Below are 21,695 nucleotides of genomic sequence, written 5' to 3' on the forward strand. Positions count from 1 at the left end.
TCAGTAGTGTTAACATGTAAATTGATTTGATTTTTACGAAATCTCATAGATGGCGCTGTTTCAAATTTGTATACTAATAAATTCATTAAACTGATTCTCTGCCCAAATTACGTAAATGACATAGTTTTTATTGTGTAAAGCTAGATAATAGCATGGCTTACCCGAAACCAACATTTAAACATGAATCTTTAGATTGTACGCTGTCGTAATACACGGAATACGTAAGAAAAAAAAAGGTTTACAGCTCCTCCCCCGGAGGTGATAGCATGATAATATGTTTAAAAAAGCCTCACCCGACCTGTTAGTAATATTCATGCAAAATTTGAAGTCAATCTATGCAGTACTTTTCGAGATTAGCCTGGACAAACATACAGACAAACAGACAAACAGACAAACAGACAAACAGACAAAAATTCTAAAAACTATGTTTTTGGCTTCTATATCGATTATAGATCATGGATTATGTATTCTTTTAAAAAAATATTCAATGTACAGTTTTGACTTTCCTACGATTTTATTATATGTATAGATATGTATTCTTTTAAAAAAATATTCAATGTACAGTTTTGACTTTCCTACGATTTTATTATATGTATAGATTTCAAATTGTTTATTGACAAACTTTTTTGTTATGGTATTTGTGTATTTATATGAATTATCATATTTACGTATACAGAATGCAACAAAATCCCCATAATACTTGTAATGAGCCCATAAAACTGAGCAACTTTTCCCAAAGAAAATATTTTGTCAAATTCCAAAAAAAACATTATTTAAGTACTATCGCAAATACATAATTGTCATTGTTAATTTATGATAAAAACTATTATAGGGAAAATCAAATACATTTTAGTGATTTTACTTTTCCCAATTTTTTTTGCATACCGTACGGCCGTGTGTAAGCAAGAGGGGATGATAAGCGCCGCCATTTAAGATTCGTTTCTTTAATGACATGCGTTATAATTATTATAAAATTGTTATCTACACTAATATTATAAAGAGGAAAACTTTGTTTGTTTGTTTGTTTGATTGTAATGAATAGGCTCATAAACTACTGGACCGATTTTGATTAAATTTGGCACAGATAATCTTTAGACCCTGAGAAAGAACATAGGCTACCTTTTATTGCGAAATATGTACCACGGGCGAAGCCGGGGCGGACCGTTAGTTATTAATATTTTAAAAATATTATTTTTTTATCTTATATTAAATAAATGATTACAACAAATTTAATATACTGTGTTTTCATTTTATGCCCTAATTAAGGCAAAATAATAGGTAAAATCCCCCAAAGTTCAGTATTTTTAGAAATTTCATACTTGACCACGTGAGTTTCGGTTTCGGTTTCGGTTTCGGCCGAAACTGAAGCCACGGCCGAACATTCGGTTTCGGTTTCGGTTTCGGCCTGGAAACCAGTTTCGGTCGGACACTAATTATATTACAAGTGCAATTTATGATACATAAAGACATTTTAAGTTTGAAAAATCAGATGTTTTGCGCGAAGTGACAGTAGTACCCACCTCAACGCTTCGCTTATGAGGCGTGCAAAACACTTATAAATAATATTGACTAGAGAATTGAAATTATTTAACTACATTATGTATTAAGTCGTTTATCTGGTGGCAGAAACACTGCGACAGCGATGCCAGCTGAAATAACACAATTATAATACATTATATTGTGAATTAAATAAATATTTCATGACTTGGGACAATGTCATAATTATTGCGACTATGTTAATATTATATGAATTAATTATATTATATATATACAATATTTTTTTGGAAACGATACAAAGTTATAGAGAGGCATTAAAAATATATTTGACGTACAGAAACAATAAAAAAATAAAAAATGTATGCGTGTACTAGAGTACACACGTAAGAAGTGAAACTTCTTTATGACCTTAAAAATGTCACGAGTATGGCGTAACGCAAAAATGTCACGCGTACGGCGTAACGCAAAAATGTCACGCGTACGGCGCAACGCAAAAATGTCACGCGTACGGCGTAACGCAAAAATGTCACGCGTACGGCGTAACGCAAAAATGTTACACTAAATTTTTGTCCAACCCCGATAAAGAAGTTTCACTTCAATAATTTAAAAAACATGCCTGCGTAAAATGGAGAACAGAGAATTAAAGAATAATAAAATCTAGTTCAACAGAGCTGACCAAAGAAATACCATAAGCTAGGAAAAATTATGTGCTGAGGTAGGTATAGATAAGTAGGTTTTAGTATAGATGATATTTGTTTGATAAATGTGTACCAGTATGCTCGAACATTATTGATACCTATTGCTAATATATTATGTAAATAAAATATTCAACTGTATATAAATACATAAATAATGAATAAATACTCACACAAAAACGCGGCAGCGGCTGTATAAAATATAAGATTGCAGTGATCGACAACAACGTCACCTATGACGATAACTCCAACTAGCGCCATAATCCGCGCCATCATGAAACCTAGGCTTGTTGCTAGACTTCTGTAAATGTATTATTATTCTTCTGTAAATCTATAATTTAACTAGCGGTCCGCTCCGGCTTCACCCGTAGTACCTACATGCTTAAACCATCCTATCTCTCAAGTTGGATCGAACTGCCCATGGTGTGCGAATTTTATTTTATTTTTTTTTTTTTATTGGCAATAGGGAAGCGCTTGACCACAATCTCGCCTGATGTTAAGCTGAGATGTGGTCTAAGATGGAACGCGCTTCCCTAGAAGGTACCTGTTCACTCTACGCTTGAAGACCCCCATGTTGTACTCGTCGGGGAACACAGACTCAGGAAGCATGTTCCAGTCCCTCGCGGTTCGGATAAAGAATGTGGAACCGAACCGCTTAGTCCGGGTACATGGAACGTCCACCATATGGCGATGCCTAGAATCTGTGCGCCTCGACGATCGATGGAAGAACGGGGATGGCGGAACGAGATCGTGCAGTTCCGCAGCGCACTCTCCAAAGTGTATCCGATAGAAGACCGATAAGCTGGCCACTCTGCGGCGGTGACCGAGGCTCTGGAGCTTTTTGCCTACTAGGTCATCGTCGTTTATGAGCCTCTTGGCACGCCTCTCTATCGCCTCAAGCGCCTCCAGCTGGTACTTGGCGGAACCGTCCCAGAGGTGAGAGCAGTATTCCATGCACGATCGGACTTGTGCTTGATAAAGGTTGAGCAACTGTCCCGGGCTGAAATACTGTCTCACCTTCGCCAGAATTCCTAGCTTTTTTGAGGCTACTTGGGCTTTAGATTCAATGAAGGAACCAAAGTTCAGAGTAGGCGTTAAGGTGATACCAAGAAGCTCGAGGTGGTTAGTTATCGGCACGGACACACCTTGGAAATTCGGAGTCAGGTGGAATGGACTCCATTTAGCGGAGAATAGACACGCCTGGGTCTTAGACGCATTGAACTTGACCAGATTGGCATCGCCCCAGTCGGAGACCGCCTGTAAGGACAAGTTCATGCGATCAACCATCGCCTCCCGTAGAGACTGAATTTGTGCCGTACTGGCTCGCGCGCTGGATACATATCTCTCCACAACAGTGCTATCGTCTGCGTACCCATAGATACCGGGTTTCAGCAGATCGTTGATGTGTAGCAGGAAGAGTGTTGCGGAGAGAACTGATCCCTGAGGGACTCCGGCATTTATAGCCATTTGGTCGGACGAGCAGCCGTCGACGACTACCCGAAGTGACCGGTCTCACAGAAAATCTGAGATCCAGGCGCACAGACCAGCAGGCAGACCGTAGGATGGAAGCTTGCCAATAAGACTATCATGCCAGACCCTATCGAAGGCCTTTGAGATATCAAGGGAGACAGCAAGTGCTTCACCATGATTCTCAATGGCCTCGCTCCAGATGTAGGTGGCGTACGCTAGAAGATCCCCAGTGGACCGGTTTCGGCGGAACCCGTATTGTCGGTCACTGAGGAGGTCGTTCGCTTCTAGGTGTGCCAGGAGCCGGCTGTTCAGTACACGTTCCATAGTCTTACAGAGTATGGACGTGACTGAGATTGGCCTGTAGTTGGTAGGATCGGCACGACTGCCTTTTTTTGGCACAGGCTGCACGTTGGCAAGTTTCCATGATTTCGGTATCCAGATTTCGGTTTCCATATTCCAGTCGTCAACGAAAGGCGAAAGAGGCGTGTCAAAACAGGAGCAAGTTCAGGCGCACAGGTTTTAAGAACTATGGCTGGAATTCCATCAGGGCCACTGGCTTTATTCACATCAAGATTCCGCAGCGTTTTAAGAACCTCCGTCTGACGGATGCGAATTTCCGGCATTTTCGCCTCGCATCCAGGTAGACTGGGAGGTTTTGCGCTTGCGGGATCCAGACGAGAATTTTCCGCAAATAGAGTAGCAAATAGGTTCGCTTTCTCTACGGCGGTGTGAGCCAGCGTCCCGTCAGGTTTCAGCAGTGGAGGAAGTGAGGGGCGGCAGAAATTCGATTCAACCGACTTTGCCAGGGACCAAAACGCTTTACTACCGGAGGGGTAAGAAGCCAGTTTGTTCCCTATACGGCTAACGTGGTCGAATCGAGCTTTCCGTAGAGCTTTCTTGCAGGACTTGGCAGCCCGGTTAAAGGCTTTCTTCTTTTCTGATACGTCCCTCGTTTTGCGGTGTCGAGCGTCAACCCAAGCCACATACGCCTCTTGCTTTAGCGCTTCAGCGCGTCTGCAATCGGCTCTGAACCAGGGCTGAGCTTTGCCGGACATGGCTACGTCGGAGAATGGAATAAAGTACTCCATTCCCGGTCGCAGCACATCAGTCACAGCATCCGCGCAGGTCGAAGGGTCTTCAGAAGAAAAGCAAACAGGCCGCCAAGGATATGATGCAAAAAAGGAACGCATCTCATCTCAATCTGCTGACTTGTATTGCCACACGCGCCGAGAGCCCTTAGGACTGGGATCGGGCGGCGAGTAGACAGATACAGATTTCACCAGACAGTGATCGGAGCTGCCAAGTGGCGAGGAAATCGCTACCGAGTAACGGTCTGGATCTGTTGTCAGCAGAAGGTCCAAGCAATTGGCTGTATGGCTCTCAACATCAGGAACCCGCGTCGCTCCTTGAACCAGCTGGGTGAGATTCAATGCTATAGCGAGTTTACGCATCTCTCTCCCAGCGAGGTCAGTGCACTGGTATGGGTATAGCCACTCCTGGTGGTGGGCATTAAAATCCCCCAGTAACACAAGCTGAGCGGAAGGGTATTTGTGTTAAGCAGAGTTGTGTGTTGTGTTTATTACAATCGGTTAAATGGTTTAGGAGTCCATTGAGGACAAACATTGTGACACGAGATTTATATATATTAAGAAGTATAGATACTTTTCCTCCAGGACCTATGAAATCTATCTAATCTAATATTATAAAGGCGAAAGTTTGTAAGGATGTATGGATGTATGGACTATGGATGTATGGATGTATGGATGTTTGTTACTCTTTCACGTAAAAACTACTGAACCGATTACAATGAAATTTAGCACACATATAGAGGGTAACTTGGATTAACACATAGGATAGTTTTTATCCCGGAAATCCCACGGGAACGGGAACTATGCGGGTTTTCTTTTGCAAACGCGGGCGAAGCCGCGGGCGGAAATCTAGTCTCAAATATTTAAGTTTGAGATCATTCTTTTGTACCTACAGATCAAAGATATGATGAAGATATATAGAAAGACAAAGGAGATACAATACATCAATATTTTGTACTTACAGGTGCACTTCGATATTACATACTAAACTGTTGTAAAATGTAACGTACATGACAACATTTTGAAATGTTCGGAAATAATTATTAGTAGTTAGCATGTAGTTAGTAAAGACACAGTTATTTTCTCAAATTAAACACATTGATCCCGGATACATAATACGTATCTAATAAAATGAAAAATATAAAAAAAAAGTCTAACAGGGCAGAATTAATGATTGTGGCTCAGATTATAAATCAAATTGTTATGAAATCGGAGCTTATGAGTTTATTGCTGACTTAGCGGATTTAATGTGACCTTAATAAATAATTTTAAACAATTATTAATAAGGAATTTATTAAATAGTAGCCAAATTCGTAAACGTCAAGAAAATTGCCTAATATCATTATAATCGACCTGTTAAATTTTAATTACAATTTACAATCTTTCAATAATGATGATGATGTATCGAAACGGTTAGTAATTCTAATTAATTTTGTTTGAAAATTAAATTAAAAACTAGTAACTAGTTTAAAAAGTAACGCTATAAAGAATATATCATACAATTTATCATTAAAAAAGAGAATAATTCTTACCTGCAAGAAGTAGGATACATATCATTAAAATAAGACGCCATACAACCGATACCAAGCCCAACGGTTTGTATGGACGCGAAGAACACAACGCTTGCTATGGGCTGCCTTAATATTGATACCTAAAATAAAATAAATTATGTTGCAAATTCATTTTACACATGTTGTATATATTATTAGAAAAATTGTGTAGTAGATTTTCTTATTTATAAGTAGAAGCTTGTTAGTTGTTACTTGTTACTCACCAACAATATTAAGTTGAGATTTTAAAAAATTGAGTAGATTATTGTGTATTCTTTCGCAACATTCTTTACGGGTTATAATGCCACCTGATATTAAGAGGATACAATCATACAACCCTAAACCAAACCAATAAACCCATCATAGCTTATCTAATTTAGATTTTAAATGTGTCAGTAGAAACTGCAGCTTATTTCACGCGGGTTCACCCCCATTAGGAATATTTTTACACTAACACATTTTAATTTATTTATTTCTCTATACATTAATACTAAAACCCATATTCACCATAACACAACTAATAGCAGACATCAAATAAGCAGACATCAACACAGAGCGGCGCCAGACCGCTAGTTTCGTGACAGACAAGTTTAGCAGACCGAAGAACAGACTGGTTAGCAGACCCGCTGTAAGGGTCTTCATTGCGACTGGCTCTTGGCATATCTACAAAAAAATATTGTGTTTAATAGAATTCAGTTATTTTGTAAAATAATTGCTCTGAAATACTGAGAAATAAAAGAAAATAATGAAGCTAAAGCAAAGTCCGAATGTCTGATTACAATTATTATTAGGTGCTAGTTTCGTCAAATAGAGTTAAAATTTAATTATTGACTCGTTTTGTAAAGTTTTAAAATGTGCCGATTATGTTAAGAATATAAAAAAAACATCTCTTCAAATAAAACTAATCAAAAATTAGAATCTACTAATGTAATTAGAAACCTTGAAATCAAATGTTATAAAGTATGTGTTTGATTACTAAAAGTTGTTCAAATAAAATTAACAATAGATTAAGTGTCTAAAAAATACTTAAAAAAATACTCACATTCTGTAAGGGCCTTGATATTGTAACGTTTTTAACGAGACTTTCACAGAAGGTTCCAGAAACTGTGACCGAGTTGAACACTAGATCCAACATCATTGGGAACCACATCAAGCATATGTTATTACTGCAATATAATATTTAATTGGATAAAATAAATCAACGCATAGAAAAAATAGTGTGTATTGCACGCCTGAGTAAAATCCTAATTGTTAATTTCAATAAAAGCATTTAGAAATTTCAGTTAAAAGAAATAGATCGAAATACATAGAAAAAATAGTAAGTAATATTTAGTTGATACAATAATTGTTAATTTCCGAAATAAGTATTAAAAAATTATTGAATACTACTATTTATTACTGCTTTTCGAAAATTATCATACAGAACAATCACATATGCAAAATCAATTTTACAAGACACTGCATAACACGTTTCAATAAAATACTTACATAGCAATAACCAAAATAACCAAATAGAATAACTGTAATGTCCTCCACAATAATGGTGGTGTGAAAACTGGGACAGTTTGTCGAGCTAACGAGCCACAGAATGAGATACTTTTCTTAATGTCATTACCCTTTTTTAGGGCTTTTACCTAAAATAAAATAGTTTTTTACGATTCAGAGAATTTAGTCACCAAAACCAATCAAATGATACATGATACTTTATCAGGAAGAAATAATTTGATTATCGTTATAATAAGCAAAACAGAACTAAACCAGAATCTGTAAAACTGGTTGTTATATTTTTTAATTTATTAGTCCCAAATTTGAATCGAAACTAAAAAATAGTATTAATTTAGCTCTAGATATAATCAGAGAAGTTTAAATAAGTTACCGTTTAGAAAAGATTGTAAGGCGAAGACCACCTCAAAGCATTGGCTTGAAATTTAAATGAATTTCTCAAAGAACTTCAAAATAGCTTTTCAAGATACTCACTGGATATTCACTCAAAATAGATACTCACTGGATATTCACTCTTCCCACAATTCGTTCTATAAATCTTTCTCAACACACTCAAAGCTTTATCTTCCTGCCCATTACTAAACAAAAACTTGGGACTTTCTTCAAGGCACAACATTAGCAAGGCACCAATTCCCAGGGGTAAAGACATTACAAGGGTATAGAGTCTCCAAGATACAAATGTTAGGGATAACCAAGGGAGAGGTATTGAAATTGATATAGGTAGCAGGAGAAGGGCTAAACCTAAAAATGGACGAGAAGAATTATAAATATGCATAAAGAGAATTAGAAAATAATGTAGTATTAGTTAGTCTTTTTTCTTCGAAAAAATTTGATCACGAGGCGGGACTCGAACCCGCATCCTTTCGCGCTGCATTCCGGGGCGGATGCCTGACCAATTCAGCCACTCGTGACCCTCCAGAGCAATCGAATTTATTCTATTCTTTCAGTTTTATGTGTCTAAGGGACACACCGCGCGCCAACTTTTTCTATATTTCCGAGATTTACTCGGTTCCTAGTTAATGTTCATCAATCAATAGTAGTTTCCTAAATCCATACAACATGCGAAGAAACTAAACAAATTAAGGCCTTAGACCTGTAATAATTATATCACAATAATTATACTCACCAAAGGAAAACATTTCAGCTGCTAAATTAACACTATTCATGAGGAATAGATATTCATTTCTGTGTTTAGTTGTTACACTTTCGCCAAGGTAGGTCATTATTAGTGTTAGTGATGCTAGAGAGCTGAAATATTAAAACTTAATTTCATTATCCGTAATGATAATAATATTTGGAAGGAAACCGGGAACAAATTGAACTACACTATGTGGTAGGTAATTTATTATATTATGTAACTTGCCGATTTCTTCGAAATTTTATATAATATCATATGAGGATTAAAAAGCGTCATAAAAGTAAATATAATTTAGTTTGAGACAGATAGGAATGAGGAATAAATGTATTAAAAGCTGTTATAACACATCGATCAATATTTTAATAACCAAATTGTGAGATCTCAAAATGCTGAAAATGGTAGTGTGGAATAGATTGTTTTAAGTGGTTTTAATTAAATAAATACCTACAAATAAACAATGATAACTTACAAACTGCTACCAATAACTTTAGCAGCTAACATCATTTGCCAGTTTATCGCAAAACTGCTCAAAAAACTAAAAACAAATCCCACTGAGGTAGATATCAGTAGGGCTAGCCTTCTTCCGCGGGTGTCTGCTAAATAACCCCATGGATATGCGAAGAGAATACCTTGAAAAAATGATTAATTTTAATTAAATTTTAAGGAAAACTAGCTTTGCCTCGCTTTTTTACCCGCATTGATGGGCTTTTCCACAAATAATGTGCGAAAAATGTTTGGTGGATAAGCACCCTTAGGTACTAGGCTATTATATGACAGCCTTATCTAACATAGTTTATTGAATTTTTCATGCTACTTTTCAAGCTAAGGAATAACGGGTCCTTCTGGGTCAGAACCCATGTTGTCTCTTAAACTTACTACTCCGTATTTCTTAAGATTTGGAAACGAAAAAACTATATTTTTATCTTTTCATTGAAATAATCTATTAACGATGAAATGCTTAGTGATTTATATACTAGATGCCTTATCGCTCTTGTAAAAACCTGTGAATTTACTAGATATAGGTGTGCGGTTTTCGGCACTTTCTTCATTGCGAGCAATGTTTATATTTTAATCTGTTTAGTACAATTTTCATACAAAAAAAAGCTGTTTATTTTCATTATAATTTAACGTAAATTGCTACCCAACCTAAGTTCTTTGCACACTTCATAAACCAAACTATCTGCTAGACGGGATATTTTGTAGTTTTTCGTATTTTTAACTGATAGGTATTAGATATCCTAATCTAAGCGGGTACAAAACTAAGGAACTTTAAAATTTGTTAAAAATCCGTTTAGCCGTTTAGCCGATTTAGATACAGGTCAGTTCAACCAATAAAACACATTTTTATATGAGACATACATTATTTAATATTCGTCTTACCCACCAACGGAGAGCTAACCAGCAGTCCGACCTGCTGTATCGTCAGCTCCAGGTCACAGGCTGCAGCATCCACCACCACGGAGAAGCCAAATATATCCAGGGACACGGCTATGCATATTATGGAACACGCGAAGAGCGCTAGATAGTTGTAGCGGCCATTACCTAAGTATATAAATAAAATTGTTTTCTTGCAAAAAGATTTCAAGGTTATAGGTACATGTACAACCTAGGGTTCAAACCTACAAATGAAAAGCGCTGTATACATTGAACATAATATAACCCAAAATTGAATCAACCATTAATAATAAATATTTTGGAAGTGGGAGTCGAGCATGCTTCGGCACGAACTGGGCCACGCTCGCACCGGGGAAGGTACCACACCCTCACAGAATATCGGCGCCATAGTGACAGTTTACTGTCGGCTGTCGCGTTCCGTACGGTGAGTGAGGGGTCCGGAGGCCCACATCCCTTCCTATCCCCTACCCTTCCTCTCCTCCCCTATCCTTAATCCCTCCCATCCTCGCCCCTTTCTCCCTAATTCCTTCCAAATCCCTTAATCCTGGTAGGCAACAACCATAACCTCTGTTATGGTCTATGGGCGACGCAACCTGCTTACCACCAGGCAGTGCGTCCGCTCGTTTGCCTCCCCATAACATAAAAAAAAAAAAAAAGTTAATATCTTTTATTTTTGAGAGAAACTGTTTTACGAAGGAATTACATTTTTTGTTTTTAACTTCCTCTCCTAACATATACTTCACGACATAATTTTAAACTGTGCCTACTACCTTGAATTGAATACAGTTGATAGATAATGTGCGAAAAATCGAATTTTCCTAACTATTTTTAATTCCACTAACGTAGGTACGAATTTCATTTATCTTCTACAAACAATAGTAACTAAGAAGATAATATTATGTCGTCCACATCTTTCACAACTTATTTCACAATGACCATGTATAATTCATTGACGTAAATCCATAGCTACAAATAAAGTTATGTACAAACACAGTTTGCAGAATACGAACGTATTTTTCGAACTGTAATCGGTCATTCCACAGACATTGATACATGTCTGTGGGTCATTCTCTGAACATTTTCAGATTGATCTTCCAAAAATAAACTCTACGCGAGTAGTAAATAAAATAATTCTAATTTGCTAAATCTACTATATAAAAATAAGTCAAGTTTTCCTTCCTGACGCTATAACTCCAGAACGCACGAACCGATTTCCACGGTTTTGCATTCGTTGAAAAGGTCTCGGGCTCCGTGAGGTTTATAGCAAAGAAAAGGTGTCTCTGTTGGCGAAACGGAGTTCGCCAGGGTTTGCTAGTTTTGATTACAAATATTTTTAACTTCAACATTGAATTATTTCCATGGACAGATGAAATCTGCATGACTTCATGTCACAGTATTACAATATCTATAGGAAATAATATTGTAATACTGTGCTTCAAGTAGAGAAGTTTAATTTTTAAAGCAATATATTTGATCGGTGAAGTACCATTACATTGAAATAGACATTAGTTTCTGTTGTAATACATAGAAATCTAAATAACAAGACACTGTTATTTAGATTTCTATGGTTGTATATTATTATAGCGGATATGCGATTTATAGCGTATGCGGAACCATGTCAATATATTTTTCAATTTAATATACTTATTATTGTGTCATAAATATATATTATGCTGTCACGACACTTTTTGAACATAAAAATATTATTTTACAAAGATGTACAAAGTTTACTCTGTCATCAAAAATTAATTTTCGATGCGCACGCGATGTGAGGAAAATTATTATTATTTTAGGCCCTATTTTTTAATATAATATTTATTTAAATATAAATTAAATACCTAACTAATAACAGCAATAAATTAAAACAAATCCATTATTTAAAAACTCACCAGTCAAATCAAGCGCCTCTTCAAAATCCCACGAAGTTTTCCGATTTCCGTTCAACACTAAATACGACATACTGTCACCACAACTCAAAACCAATTAAACACATTTTTCATTTTATGTTTTGACATGCATTCAATTTATTTATACAGATGTGTCTTTTTCGTGGTTCTTTTTCTAGTGCGAAATTAACAGAATATATTATTTTATTTATTCCAAGTTTATTTGAAGCTACAAAGCTATTCTTACTACATAGTACGAAACTTAAGTTTTTAATTACGTCCCTAATAGTTATATTCCACGAAATATATGATAGGGAAATAATAAAGGTCGATAAGTACGTTGATACCCTTAGAGCATTTTTATACCTATTAACTTATTTATTTCAAGGATTGATGATGAATGTGCTAAAATAAAAATTAGTTCACATTGAAAAATATAATTATTATTATTGTACCCACAATTGTACCTATATTACGATAAAATTCAAGTTGGAAATTTTTGAATGGAATGAAAATGACGCATGTTTATTTTTTACTTTTTTGTGTTTGAATCCTGGACGTGGCAAGTAGATTTAAAAAAAAACTAAATGCAATTTTATTTCTTTTAAAATATATCTACAGGAATGCTTCCTTGCAGTAAAATTTGCTCCAGTATTTAGAGCACAGCTTTTCCTCTCCTTCCTCCTACTGACCGTAACTATAGGCATGACGCTCTCCACGCTATAGCATGGGAGGTTATAGATCCCTCTCAAATTTATTATTTAATTCTTATAAAATTATAAGTAAGAGAGCATAGCCCCAGTTAAGTCAGCATATTATACATACATTTTATGTCAGCACTTAATACATATTATATGCCTATGCGTTGACGCAATAAGACATTGTTTGTAGAATTATTATATTGAAAATAGCACATTAGACCAAAAATATTTATACTTAACCAAAATGTATTCTTGAAATTGTCTCAATATGTTTCCGGTGCCCAAAAATATATACAATACAATCATATTATTATCCTAAAGGGTATGTAAATGAAACAATCTTATATATAAAAATGAATCGCAAAATGTGTTGGTAAGCGCATAACTCGAGAATGGCTGAACCGATTTCGATAATTCTTTTTTTATTATATTCCTTGAAGTACGAGGATGGTTTTTATGTAGAGAAAACGTAAATATGTACCACGGGTGAAGCCGGGGCGGACCGCTAGTATTATATAATTTACTTTTTATATATCTACTTCGAACGATCAGACGGCAGTAATAAAGCCACGACAATGCCAGCTGAAAACAAAAAAAAATATTCTTCCGTTAATTAGAAAAGTACAAAAATCATTAAAAATTCACCTACAACTGTCACTGAGGAATAAATTAGCTTTCTATTATTTTGTAAAAACATCATAATTGCTCCAGTATTTTCAGAGCACATTTAGCAAACGAAATTTTTCCACTTATCAAATTATTTACTTTTTTTAGTATAGTAATTAATTTTTATACTTACAAACGCCCAAAGCGGCATAAATATAAAAGATAGTTTCGCAGTTCCCAACGATGGTCGCTCCGATCACAGTCACGCTCGTTAGTGAAGCGAAGCGAGCGAACATGAAACCTAGACTAGTTGCTAGACCACTAAAATTAAATAATTTACAAATTTTATGAAGAATTAAGTACAAAAATACTCTTAATAATATTTAAGTCTATAAATACATAATTATTAAAACGTTTCAAGGAAAACTAATCCTCTATTTAATTACTTTTTTACTAAAATAAATTTCCTCTTTTTAGTGACTACATTTTAGACTATCAATTATCTTTTTTCTAAATAACTTAATTCGATTCTTTCAGAATAATTCTCATATATTTAATTTGAAGAATATATAGTGTTCCCTTGTAGGTACAAATTTTCATTTCAAATTCTAAGGAAATACAAAAATAAAAATACAAAAAAATCAAAACCTACCTACAAGTAGTAGGATAGATATCGACGAAGTAAGAGGACACACTGCCTAGACCAATAGCCGTTATTTGTATTAATGTGAAGAATACCACGCTAGCTATCGGTTGGTTTTGTAAAACTACCTGCAATTTTTTAATTAATTTTTTGTGATTTTTCTTGTATAAAATATTCTTGAATAATTTGACAGGTCGCAATTAAACAAAGAAAATTCTACGTTAATTAAAAGATAACGTGCTATAGTCTATTATAATAAAAAGCAAAATCTTTTTTTTAACTATTTCAAAACTACCAAAATAACATAGTCATTCAAAATTTTATTATTTATGCAAATTACTTTATACCAAACCTCAGGAAACTCACACTTACATATTGAAATCATTCAAATAGACAAAAAAATCTTTTTTTTTGTACCAAATACAAAATTAAATACAAATAAAACAATACATACCACTAAGCAACTAACAGCAGATATAGCAAACGAAGAGATCAAAACCAGGCGACGCCACTTGGCAAACATAGCTACCACGAGATTCAATACCGCGAAAAATAAACTCGCAAACACACCGGAGTATAAAGTTTCTCCAGTTATTACTCCAGTACATAACTGAAAAATCAGACATTATTTATTACAAGTTTTCACAATAAAAATTATAGCTATAGCCTATAGGTAACATTAACCATTTAAAAAAAGAAAAATATCATCCGGAGACAGACCTACAATAAATAATAATATGTTTGAAGATACTACCAAAAATTTTCCTAATGAGATTCTCATTCATTTCTCATTCTCATCTTAAAAAAATATACAGAGGTAATGATTATGATTATTTTTACCACATTTTAAACACATTTTTGTCAGATACATCGTATCAATACGCATAATTACTTTTAAAGCATAATATAAGTTAAATTAATTTCCTTTCGAAAACCCAAAATATTACTCAACACTTACTTTCTCAACCTTCTGAACATTTTCAGATACTGTGACATTTCTTATGCTATCACAGAAGGAAAATTCAATGTCTTTTCCTGAAAACATTGAATTGAAAAATATGTCCACCATCGTCGGAAACCACATTATAAATGCATTATTTCTGAAAATATATAAATCTTTATTTAAAACAATAGATTTAGGCAGTTAATTAAACAGCGCCGTTTTATAAAGAGTCTATGCTATGTTATGAAAACGGCTGATATTTTTATCATTCAAATATTATTTTCCTATTTTGCTGTTGCTAAAGGCATTTATTATCACTATGTATGTTTGTTTTCGTAATAATTTGTTTTTGGGCCAGGTGTAATTTATAGTATAATAATATGTTGACTAAACCTATACAAATATTGAAAACAATACAATAATGTTCAATAATATATTGACGTACAACACACATCTGCTAGAAAAGTAGTGTAACATATAATAGGTATAAAATTATTACGATAATAAATTTTATGAAATAACTAGGTAGCCAGTTGATCCGGGTCGTGGTTAGCAATAAAAATAGTACCTAAAGCATAGGGCATTCAGGAGAAAAAACAGTTTTTAGTGGTGAAAAAATTTACATTATCGGATAAGTAGCTTGAGTAGCCATTATAAGGCACAACCAAACAAACATACAAAGAACGAAATAATTTTTCTTAAAATAATACGATGCAGACATAAAATATTATGTGCAATTATATCACTCCTACTGTAACACAACAGCAAACTTCAATGCCTACAAAATTGTTACACACAAAATTCCGTAAACAGATTTAACAGGATTATCTTTAGCAAAAACGCATTTGACCAAAAAATATTTTTTTTTTTCAAAATATTAATTATTATTATTACCTTTATTCTGAAAGAAACAAGGCTCCTCATTACTACGCTCGCTGTGTTCCACGTGCGTCGGATAAATAATACAAAAAATAATAATAAATAATTTACAATAATAATATTATGAAAAAGTCCCGTTCAAAATCCCTTAATAAATCTTAAATTAAAAAAAAAAACTTAATGCAGAAAAATTTGGAGGTATCTTAATAAAAACTTACATAGAACAAACCAAAGCCAGTAAGAAGATCAATTGCATCGTCCTCCACAATAAGGGCCGAGTGAAAAGAGGGGACGCTTGAGTAGTGAGGGAACTGCAGAACGATTTGTTTTGTATGTTAGAGGACAGGTGGAGGGATTTTACCTGATAAGAAGATTATGTAGGGAGTAAATATTTGTGAAAATCTTAAAAGCATAAAGCATGCTTAATTATAACAGTCTAATTAGAAATTAACTTCAGTTCAAGAAGGTGAAAATAACTTCTTATTTAGTGCACTCGTAGTTTCTTACTTGAAACTTGAAAAGCATGCAAAATATGGATTAGATCATTAGAGTTATCACTGAAATTTAAATCATAAAACTATTTCAGACATTACTTAACTTTCATTTTCTGAACTATTGATTAACCATTGCATTTTTAAATCGAAATATTATTAATTTTAAATCTCACATTATCATATTTTCATCTATCCGTCTAACTATACTAAACTGTATTTATTTTTCGTCTTAAAATTTCCAAAAAGTCACTCACCGGAAAATTTACTTCATCGCCGCCATTAAAAACAAATATTTTCTTTAAAACGTTCATTGCTTCTTCCCCGCTTTTTTCAGCCAAGAATTTAGGACTCTCATAGAGAAAACACAAAAATAATGCTCCTAATCCTAGTGGAGTTGCTAATAAAAAGGTATAAAACCTCCAGGAATTGAAAATTATAGGCAAGGAGAATAATTGATAGGCGAATGTTAATGGTAGAATGAAATAGGCCAGACCTGGAAACAAATTTTTAGTTGTAAGAATAGGTTTGGACAAAAATCCTTAGTAGATGTTTGGTTTCGGAATTATTTAACAATTTTGAAAGCATGGTTGTTTTGTTTTGTTTATGGTAACTGATAATTTTATGCAATTAAAAAATGAGAAATTGACATCAACTAGCCGTGCCCTGCGGTTTTACCCACAGTTCAACTCACCAAAAGATATAACTTCTGCTCCTAAATTCATGGACACCATTATGAATATAAATTGATTCCGATTTTTAGTTCTAGTACTCTCTCCAAGATATGTTATAATAATTGTTTGGGATGCCATCAAACTGGAAAAGTAATTTCTATATCAATATTAGATCCAGTAGATAATTAAATCTCAAGGAACAGTGGAAAAATGTTAGGTCGTAGAAGTATAGGTCGTCTAGCACCATGACTTTCTCACAATGGAAACAAGACTGCTTTAAGACTTCATGATAACCCAGGAAAACTTACTAACAACTTCAAATTTAACATTCATAATTATTTTTCAGGTTTTAAATTATAAGAAAACTACAAGTCTTACAAGCTGGAGCAAATGATCTTGGTTACAAGCATCATTTCCCATGATATAGCGAAGCTGGTGAGAGCCCCAAAGATAAAGCCAACTGAAGTAGACACGAGTAAAGCTTGTCGTCTACCGCGAGTGTCTGCGTAATAACCCCAGAAGTACGCAAAGAGGAGACCTTAAAACATTCATATAAAATTTTTGAGAAGGTTAATTTCTTGACAAACAAATGGTCCATTATTTAGTAAACAGGATTTTTAAAACGCTGAATGTTATTTTGCAAATTGATTAAACTATAGTAGATGAACTCAATGGTGACTAACATGTAACCTTAAAAACGTGAAATTAGATAAAACTTGTTACCAAAATGAACTATGTATAAAACAGATCATAGGTTTATGCTAGTGTTTTAAAGTAGCCAGTAAACACTATCCTGATTAAATGAATGCAAAACTTTGTGCAAAACGCGACCCTAGCGACATCAATCGAAATGTCAACTAAGCAATTAGACATTGCCTTGCAAGAAATCTGAAATACTAAATCCATTATTTACCAGTAAAAGGCGATCCAACAAGCAATCCCGTCTGACCAATTGTAAGTTTCAAATCACAACTGGCAGCAGCCACTACTACCCCAAAACCAAACATGTCCATCGCTACAGCTACTGATATGATACAACATGTTACAAGTACTAGGTAATTGTATCTGCCGTGACCTGAAATTGGTGGAAATATAGTTATAAATATGGTTGAATTTGGTGTGGGTATTATTCAGGATGTAAGTATAAGGAAGATCCCGCTAGGAGATAGAAATAATACATCATATTCTGAAGGATATACTGTTGCAATGTGTGCGATTAGTAAAAATTAATATGTAATACCCTGCTTTTATTTGTAAGCTACCAAAGCGAATCCTTCAATGGTTAACAGCAATATTCCATTTCGTTCCAATATACGTTTCAGAACTGTTTACTAGTTATTGCATGTGTCTGATTCTAACAAACAAATAAATATTTCTTATTATTTCCAGATTGATGATTAGATAATTACACGGATAGATAATACAGAACACTGAACCTTACCAGCCAACTCGAATGCCTCTTCGTAACTCCAAGATCCATTTCCTCCATCATTGTCACCGTTAAAATTGGCCATTTTAAAACATAAATCAAGACATTATCACACTACCGTAAGTGAGGTTAAAATGTCGGTTTTAGCATCCATAATTCCTTTGCAAATATAACGCTATCTATTAAGTAATATGTATTTAATTGTAGTATTGTATTAGCGTGCAGAAAAGGAGCATGGTATGATGAGATTTTGATCTATATCATAAATTGATAATTTTAGGAATACCTAATGAGGAACCAGGTTGTGTATGAACCTCATTTTAACTACTAATCATGTTCGTTCATCCATTTGTATTGGCATCATAGTATGGAAGCATAATAATTCATTTACAATGCTATATCTGCATCTTTCTTCACTACATAGTATAAAACAAAGTCGCTTTCCCTGTCCCTATGTCCCTATGTCCCTTTGTACGCTTAAATCTTTGAAACTACGCAACGGATTTTGATGCGGTTTTTTTTAATAGATAGAGTGATTCAAGAGGAAGGTTTATATGTATAATAAGATCCATTAAGTAGTGGAGAAGTACTGTTATTTTTGAGGTTTCTAATGTGATGTCGTAAAAAATTACATTTATTCCGCTTACATTGCAAACGCAGGCTGAACCCTACGAGTTTTATCAAAATAATGTACTAAGTATTATACACATTGAAAAGGTCTACAGAAAAGTCCGCGATGGTATATGTCTATCTCTTATGGATAACCCACAATAACTTTTTTTTGTCATTTACTTTTTACGACAAATAATGGCTAATTTTCGAAGCGATTTTAACCAATACAGCATTAATCCTTAACCAATTAAATACCTTAAATACATTGTTCATTTAATATAGATCTATATGGCCCTTTACACCGTATGATTTAAGTGAATATTTTCGAAGATATTACAGATTTAAAAATTGTTGGACGTAGCGTTTGCGGCGGTACCGGCCGGCCGCCGCGGCCGTGCCATTGCACCCATGCGAAGCATGGGCGGGTCGCTAGTCTTCTTATATATAAAAATAAATCGCAAAATGTGTTGGTAAGCGCATAACTCGAGAACGGCTGAACCGATTTCGATAATTCTTTTTTTATTATATTCCTTGAAGTACGAGGATGGTTTTTACGTAGAGAAAACGTAAATACGTACCACGGGCGAAGCCGGGGCGGACCGCTAGTAATTGATATAAGTAGATGAAGCAATGTTCACTCGACACTTCACAAAAGAGATTTATTTACACCATGAGTTCTTATCTTATGAAAAACATAGTAGAAGAAAAAAAACCAACGCTATCAATGAAAACATAAAGAAAATACTCGCTACCTAGAGACAATTTAACACTAGGTACTATAACTCATACGTAGATAAGGCACTTATCATAATATTTTAAAGTCTATGAACTTGAGATGTAATCATGGAAAAAATTATATTTACATTTCACTGTTTGCATGAACTTCGGAATATACTAGATAATATTTGATGAAAATTGTACTACAAGATAAAAATTAGTTTTTTTCTGATATAATCGGAAATTGAGACGTTGATGATCTTTAAGATATCAATAAAGATATTAGATGAAAATTATGTGATAAAGTAAATATTTATTTAACTTTTTTGTTTATCAGTCACAATATGGTTAAATACGTATGTTTGTTTAGAAAGGTCTAAACAAACATACGTATTTCAAGCGATATCATTTAACCATATTGTGCTTCAGATTTAATTCTACATGATAAATAATATTATAATCATCAATAATTTCATCAGTCAAATAAAAATAATTCTGGTAACAAACTTCACAAAAAATTAAAATAGCTAATTGCATTATTAATTCTACTATTTATAAGAGATATTACTTTAGAAGCGAAACTTATTCTTAGGTACTACAAGATCTTGATGAATGCTTTAACAAATTCACATAAAATAAATTAAATAGGACCTAGTAATTAATAATCCCAACAAAAACATAAATGTAAAAATTGGAGCCAAGTTCAACCGTCGACTTGCCGAAAAAAGAATTGAGATCTAAATGTGTGCCAAGTTCTGTAGACAGTCCAGAAATTTATTTACTAAGATGTATAAAATTCTTAGGTGAACTGAAAACTCAATTGTTTTATTTTCCCTTATAGAACAATGTTTATTCAAAATATGATTTTTTTTAATTTTAATAAAAGAATTATTTACACATAGCAAACAACTAATGACCTACTGAACCTCATAATTTAACCAGGCTAGTTTTTAGGTACTGTTTATCTATATAATATCTTCTCAAATTGCTGATATTGAACGTTATTATTTTAGAAACTTGTAAAAACTAGCCAAGTCAAATTATGAGGTTCAGTAGGTCATTAGTTGTTTGCTATGTGTAAATAATTCTTTTATTAAAATTAAAAAAAATCATATTTTGAATAAACATTGTTCTATAAGGGAAAATAAAACAATTGAGTTTTCAGTTCACCTAAGAATTTTATACATCTTAGTAAATAAATTTCTGGACTGTCTACAGAACTTGGCACACATTTAGATCTCAATTCTTTTTTCGGCAAGTCGACGGTTGAACTTGGCTCCAATTTTTACATTTATGTTTTTGTTGGGATATCATTACTTTTTGTACAGAAAATTACTTTGCAAAGATTTAATTTATGTATTTAATGCTTTTTATAAACGATTTTATTTTATTTTTTCTTGCGTTTTCGTTCGCTCTATATATAATTTACGTGCTCGGGACTCACTAAGAGATCATTTTAAGAATACTGGTATCCTTACTGTACCATCACAGTATATATTTAATAATATTTTGCATGTACACAAAAGCTCTGACTTACACACAAGAGTAGGAGATAGACACGATTATGGCACAAGGAACAGGAATAGAATTGAAATGCCATTTTTCCGATTAGCCAAAGTCACACCCCGGACACTCCATACAAAATGATCGTTTTGACAGTCACACTGTAGAGACTGAAAATGTGTGTGTTAACGCTTTATGGTTGGCACATTTGTGAATAGCGTAAAAAAAATTCGCGTTTTTCTGATGAAATACATCCGTAAACAGCACAATATCTA

The 21,695-nt window shown here is 34.0% G+C and overlaps 2 protein-coding genes across 3 annotated transcripts; both read right to left on the reverse strand.

Moving 5' to 3' along the window:
• Positions 1-1,552: 1,552 nt before the first annotated feature.
• LOC149488226 (synaptic vesicle glycoprotein 2A-like) lies at positions 1,553-12,303 on the reverse strand. Of its 2 annotated transcripts, XM_089695370.1 has the most exons (11): positions 12,226-12,303; positions 10,322-10,483; positions 9,411-9,570; positions 8,930-9,051; positions 8,306-8,544; positions 7,789-7,934; positions 7,343-7,466; positions 6,808-6,963; positions 6,283-6,401; positions 2,366-2,493; positions 1,553-1,649 (listed from the first exon to the last, which is right to left on the reverse strand). In XM_089695370.1, exons 1-11 carry the CDS (start codon positions 12,293-12,295, stop codon positions 1,597-1,599), a joined length of 1,479 nt encoding a protein of 492 aa, XP_089551496.1. In that variant the 5' UTR covers positions 12,296-12,303; the 3' UTR covers positions 1,553-1,596. The 2 variants fall into 2 exon arrangements, with proteins under 2 accessions (XP_089551496.1, XP_089551497.1); XM_089695371.1 differs by lacking the exon at positions 2,366-2,493.
• A 1,149-nt stretch (positions 12,304-13,452) lies between these two features.
• LOC149488227 (uncharacterized) lies at positions 13,453-18,685 on the reverse strand. Its single transcript, XM_089695208.1, has 11 exons — positions 18,601-18,685; positions 18,073-18,234; positions 17,538-17,697; positions 17,180-17,301; positions 16,743-16,981; positions 16,213-16,355; positions 15,131-15,272; positions 14,627-14,782; positions 14,182-14,300; positions 13,723-13,850; positions 13,453-13,505 (listed from the first exon to the last, which is right to left on the reverse strand). Exons 1-11 carry the CDS (start codon positions 18,671-18,673, stop codon positions 13,459-13,461), a joined length of 1,491 nt encoding a protein of 496 aa, XP_089551334.1. The 5' UTR covers positions 18,674-18,685; the 3' UTR covers positions 13,453-13,458.
• Between the last annotated feature and the right edge of the window lie 3,010 nt (positions 18,686-21,695).

This window comes from Colias philodice, chromosome 5 (genome assembly GCF_061535455.1).
Source record: "Colias philodice isolate Cphi_HAF_F1 chromosome 5, ilColPhil1 Martin Lab GWU primary, whole genome shotgun sequence".
Taxonomy (NCBI): domain Eukaryota; kingdom Metazoa; phylum Arthropoda; class Insecta; order Lepidoptera; family Pieridae; genus Colias; species Colias philodice.

Bases quoted from the DNA above. Each gene is read 5' to 3' on its own strand.
- LOC149488226 (XM_089695370.1), bottom strand. From the start codon at position 12,295: ATGTCGTATTTAGTGTTGAACGGAAATCGGAAAACTTCGTGGGATTTT. The intron at 9,052-9,410 runs GTAAGTTATCAT...TTAATATTTCAG, and splicing joins AAAGTTATTGGTAGCAGTTT to CTCTCTAGCATCACTAACAC. The intron at 2,494-6,282 runs GTAAGAATTATT...ATACATTTACAG, and splicing joins ATGTATCCTACTTCTTGCAG to AAGTCTAGCAACAAGCCTAG.
- LOC149488227 (XM_089695208.1), bottom strand. From the start codon at position 18,673: ATGGCCAATTTTAACGGTGACAATGATGGAGGAAATGGATCTTGGAGT. The intron at 18,235-18,600 runs GTAAGGTTCAGT...CACCAATTTCAG, and splicing joins AGAGGCATTCGAGTTGGCTG to GTCACGGCAGATACAATTAC. The intron at 16,356-16,742 runs GTGAGTGACTTT...TCTTCTTATCAG, and splicing joins GCGATGAAGTAAATTTTCCG to GTAAAATCCCTCCACCTGTC.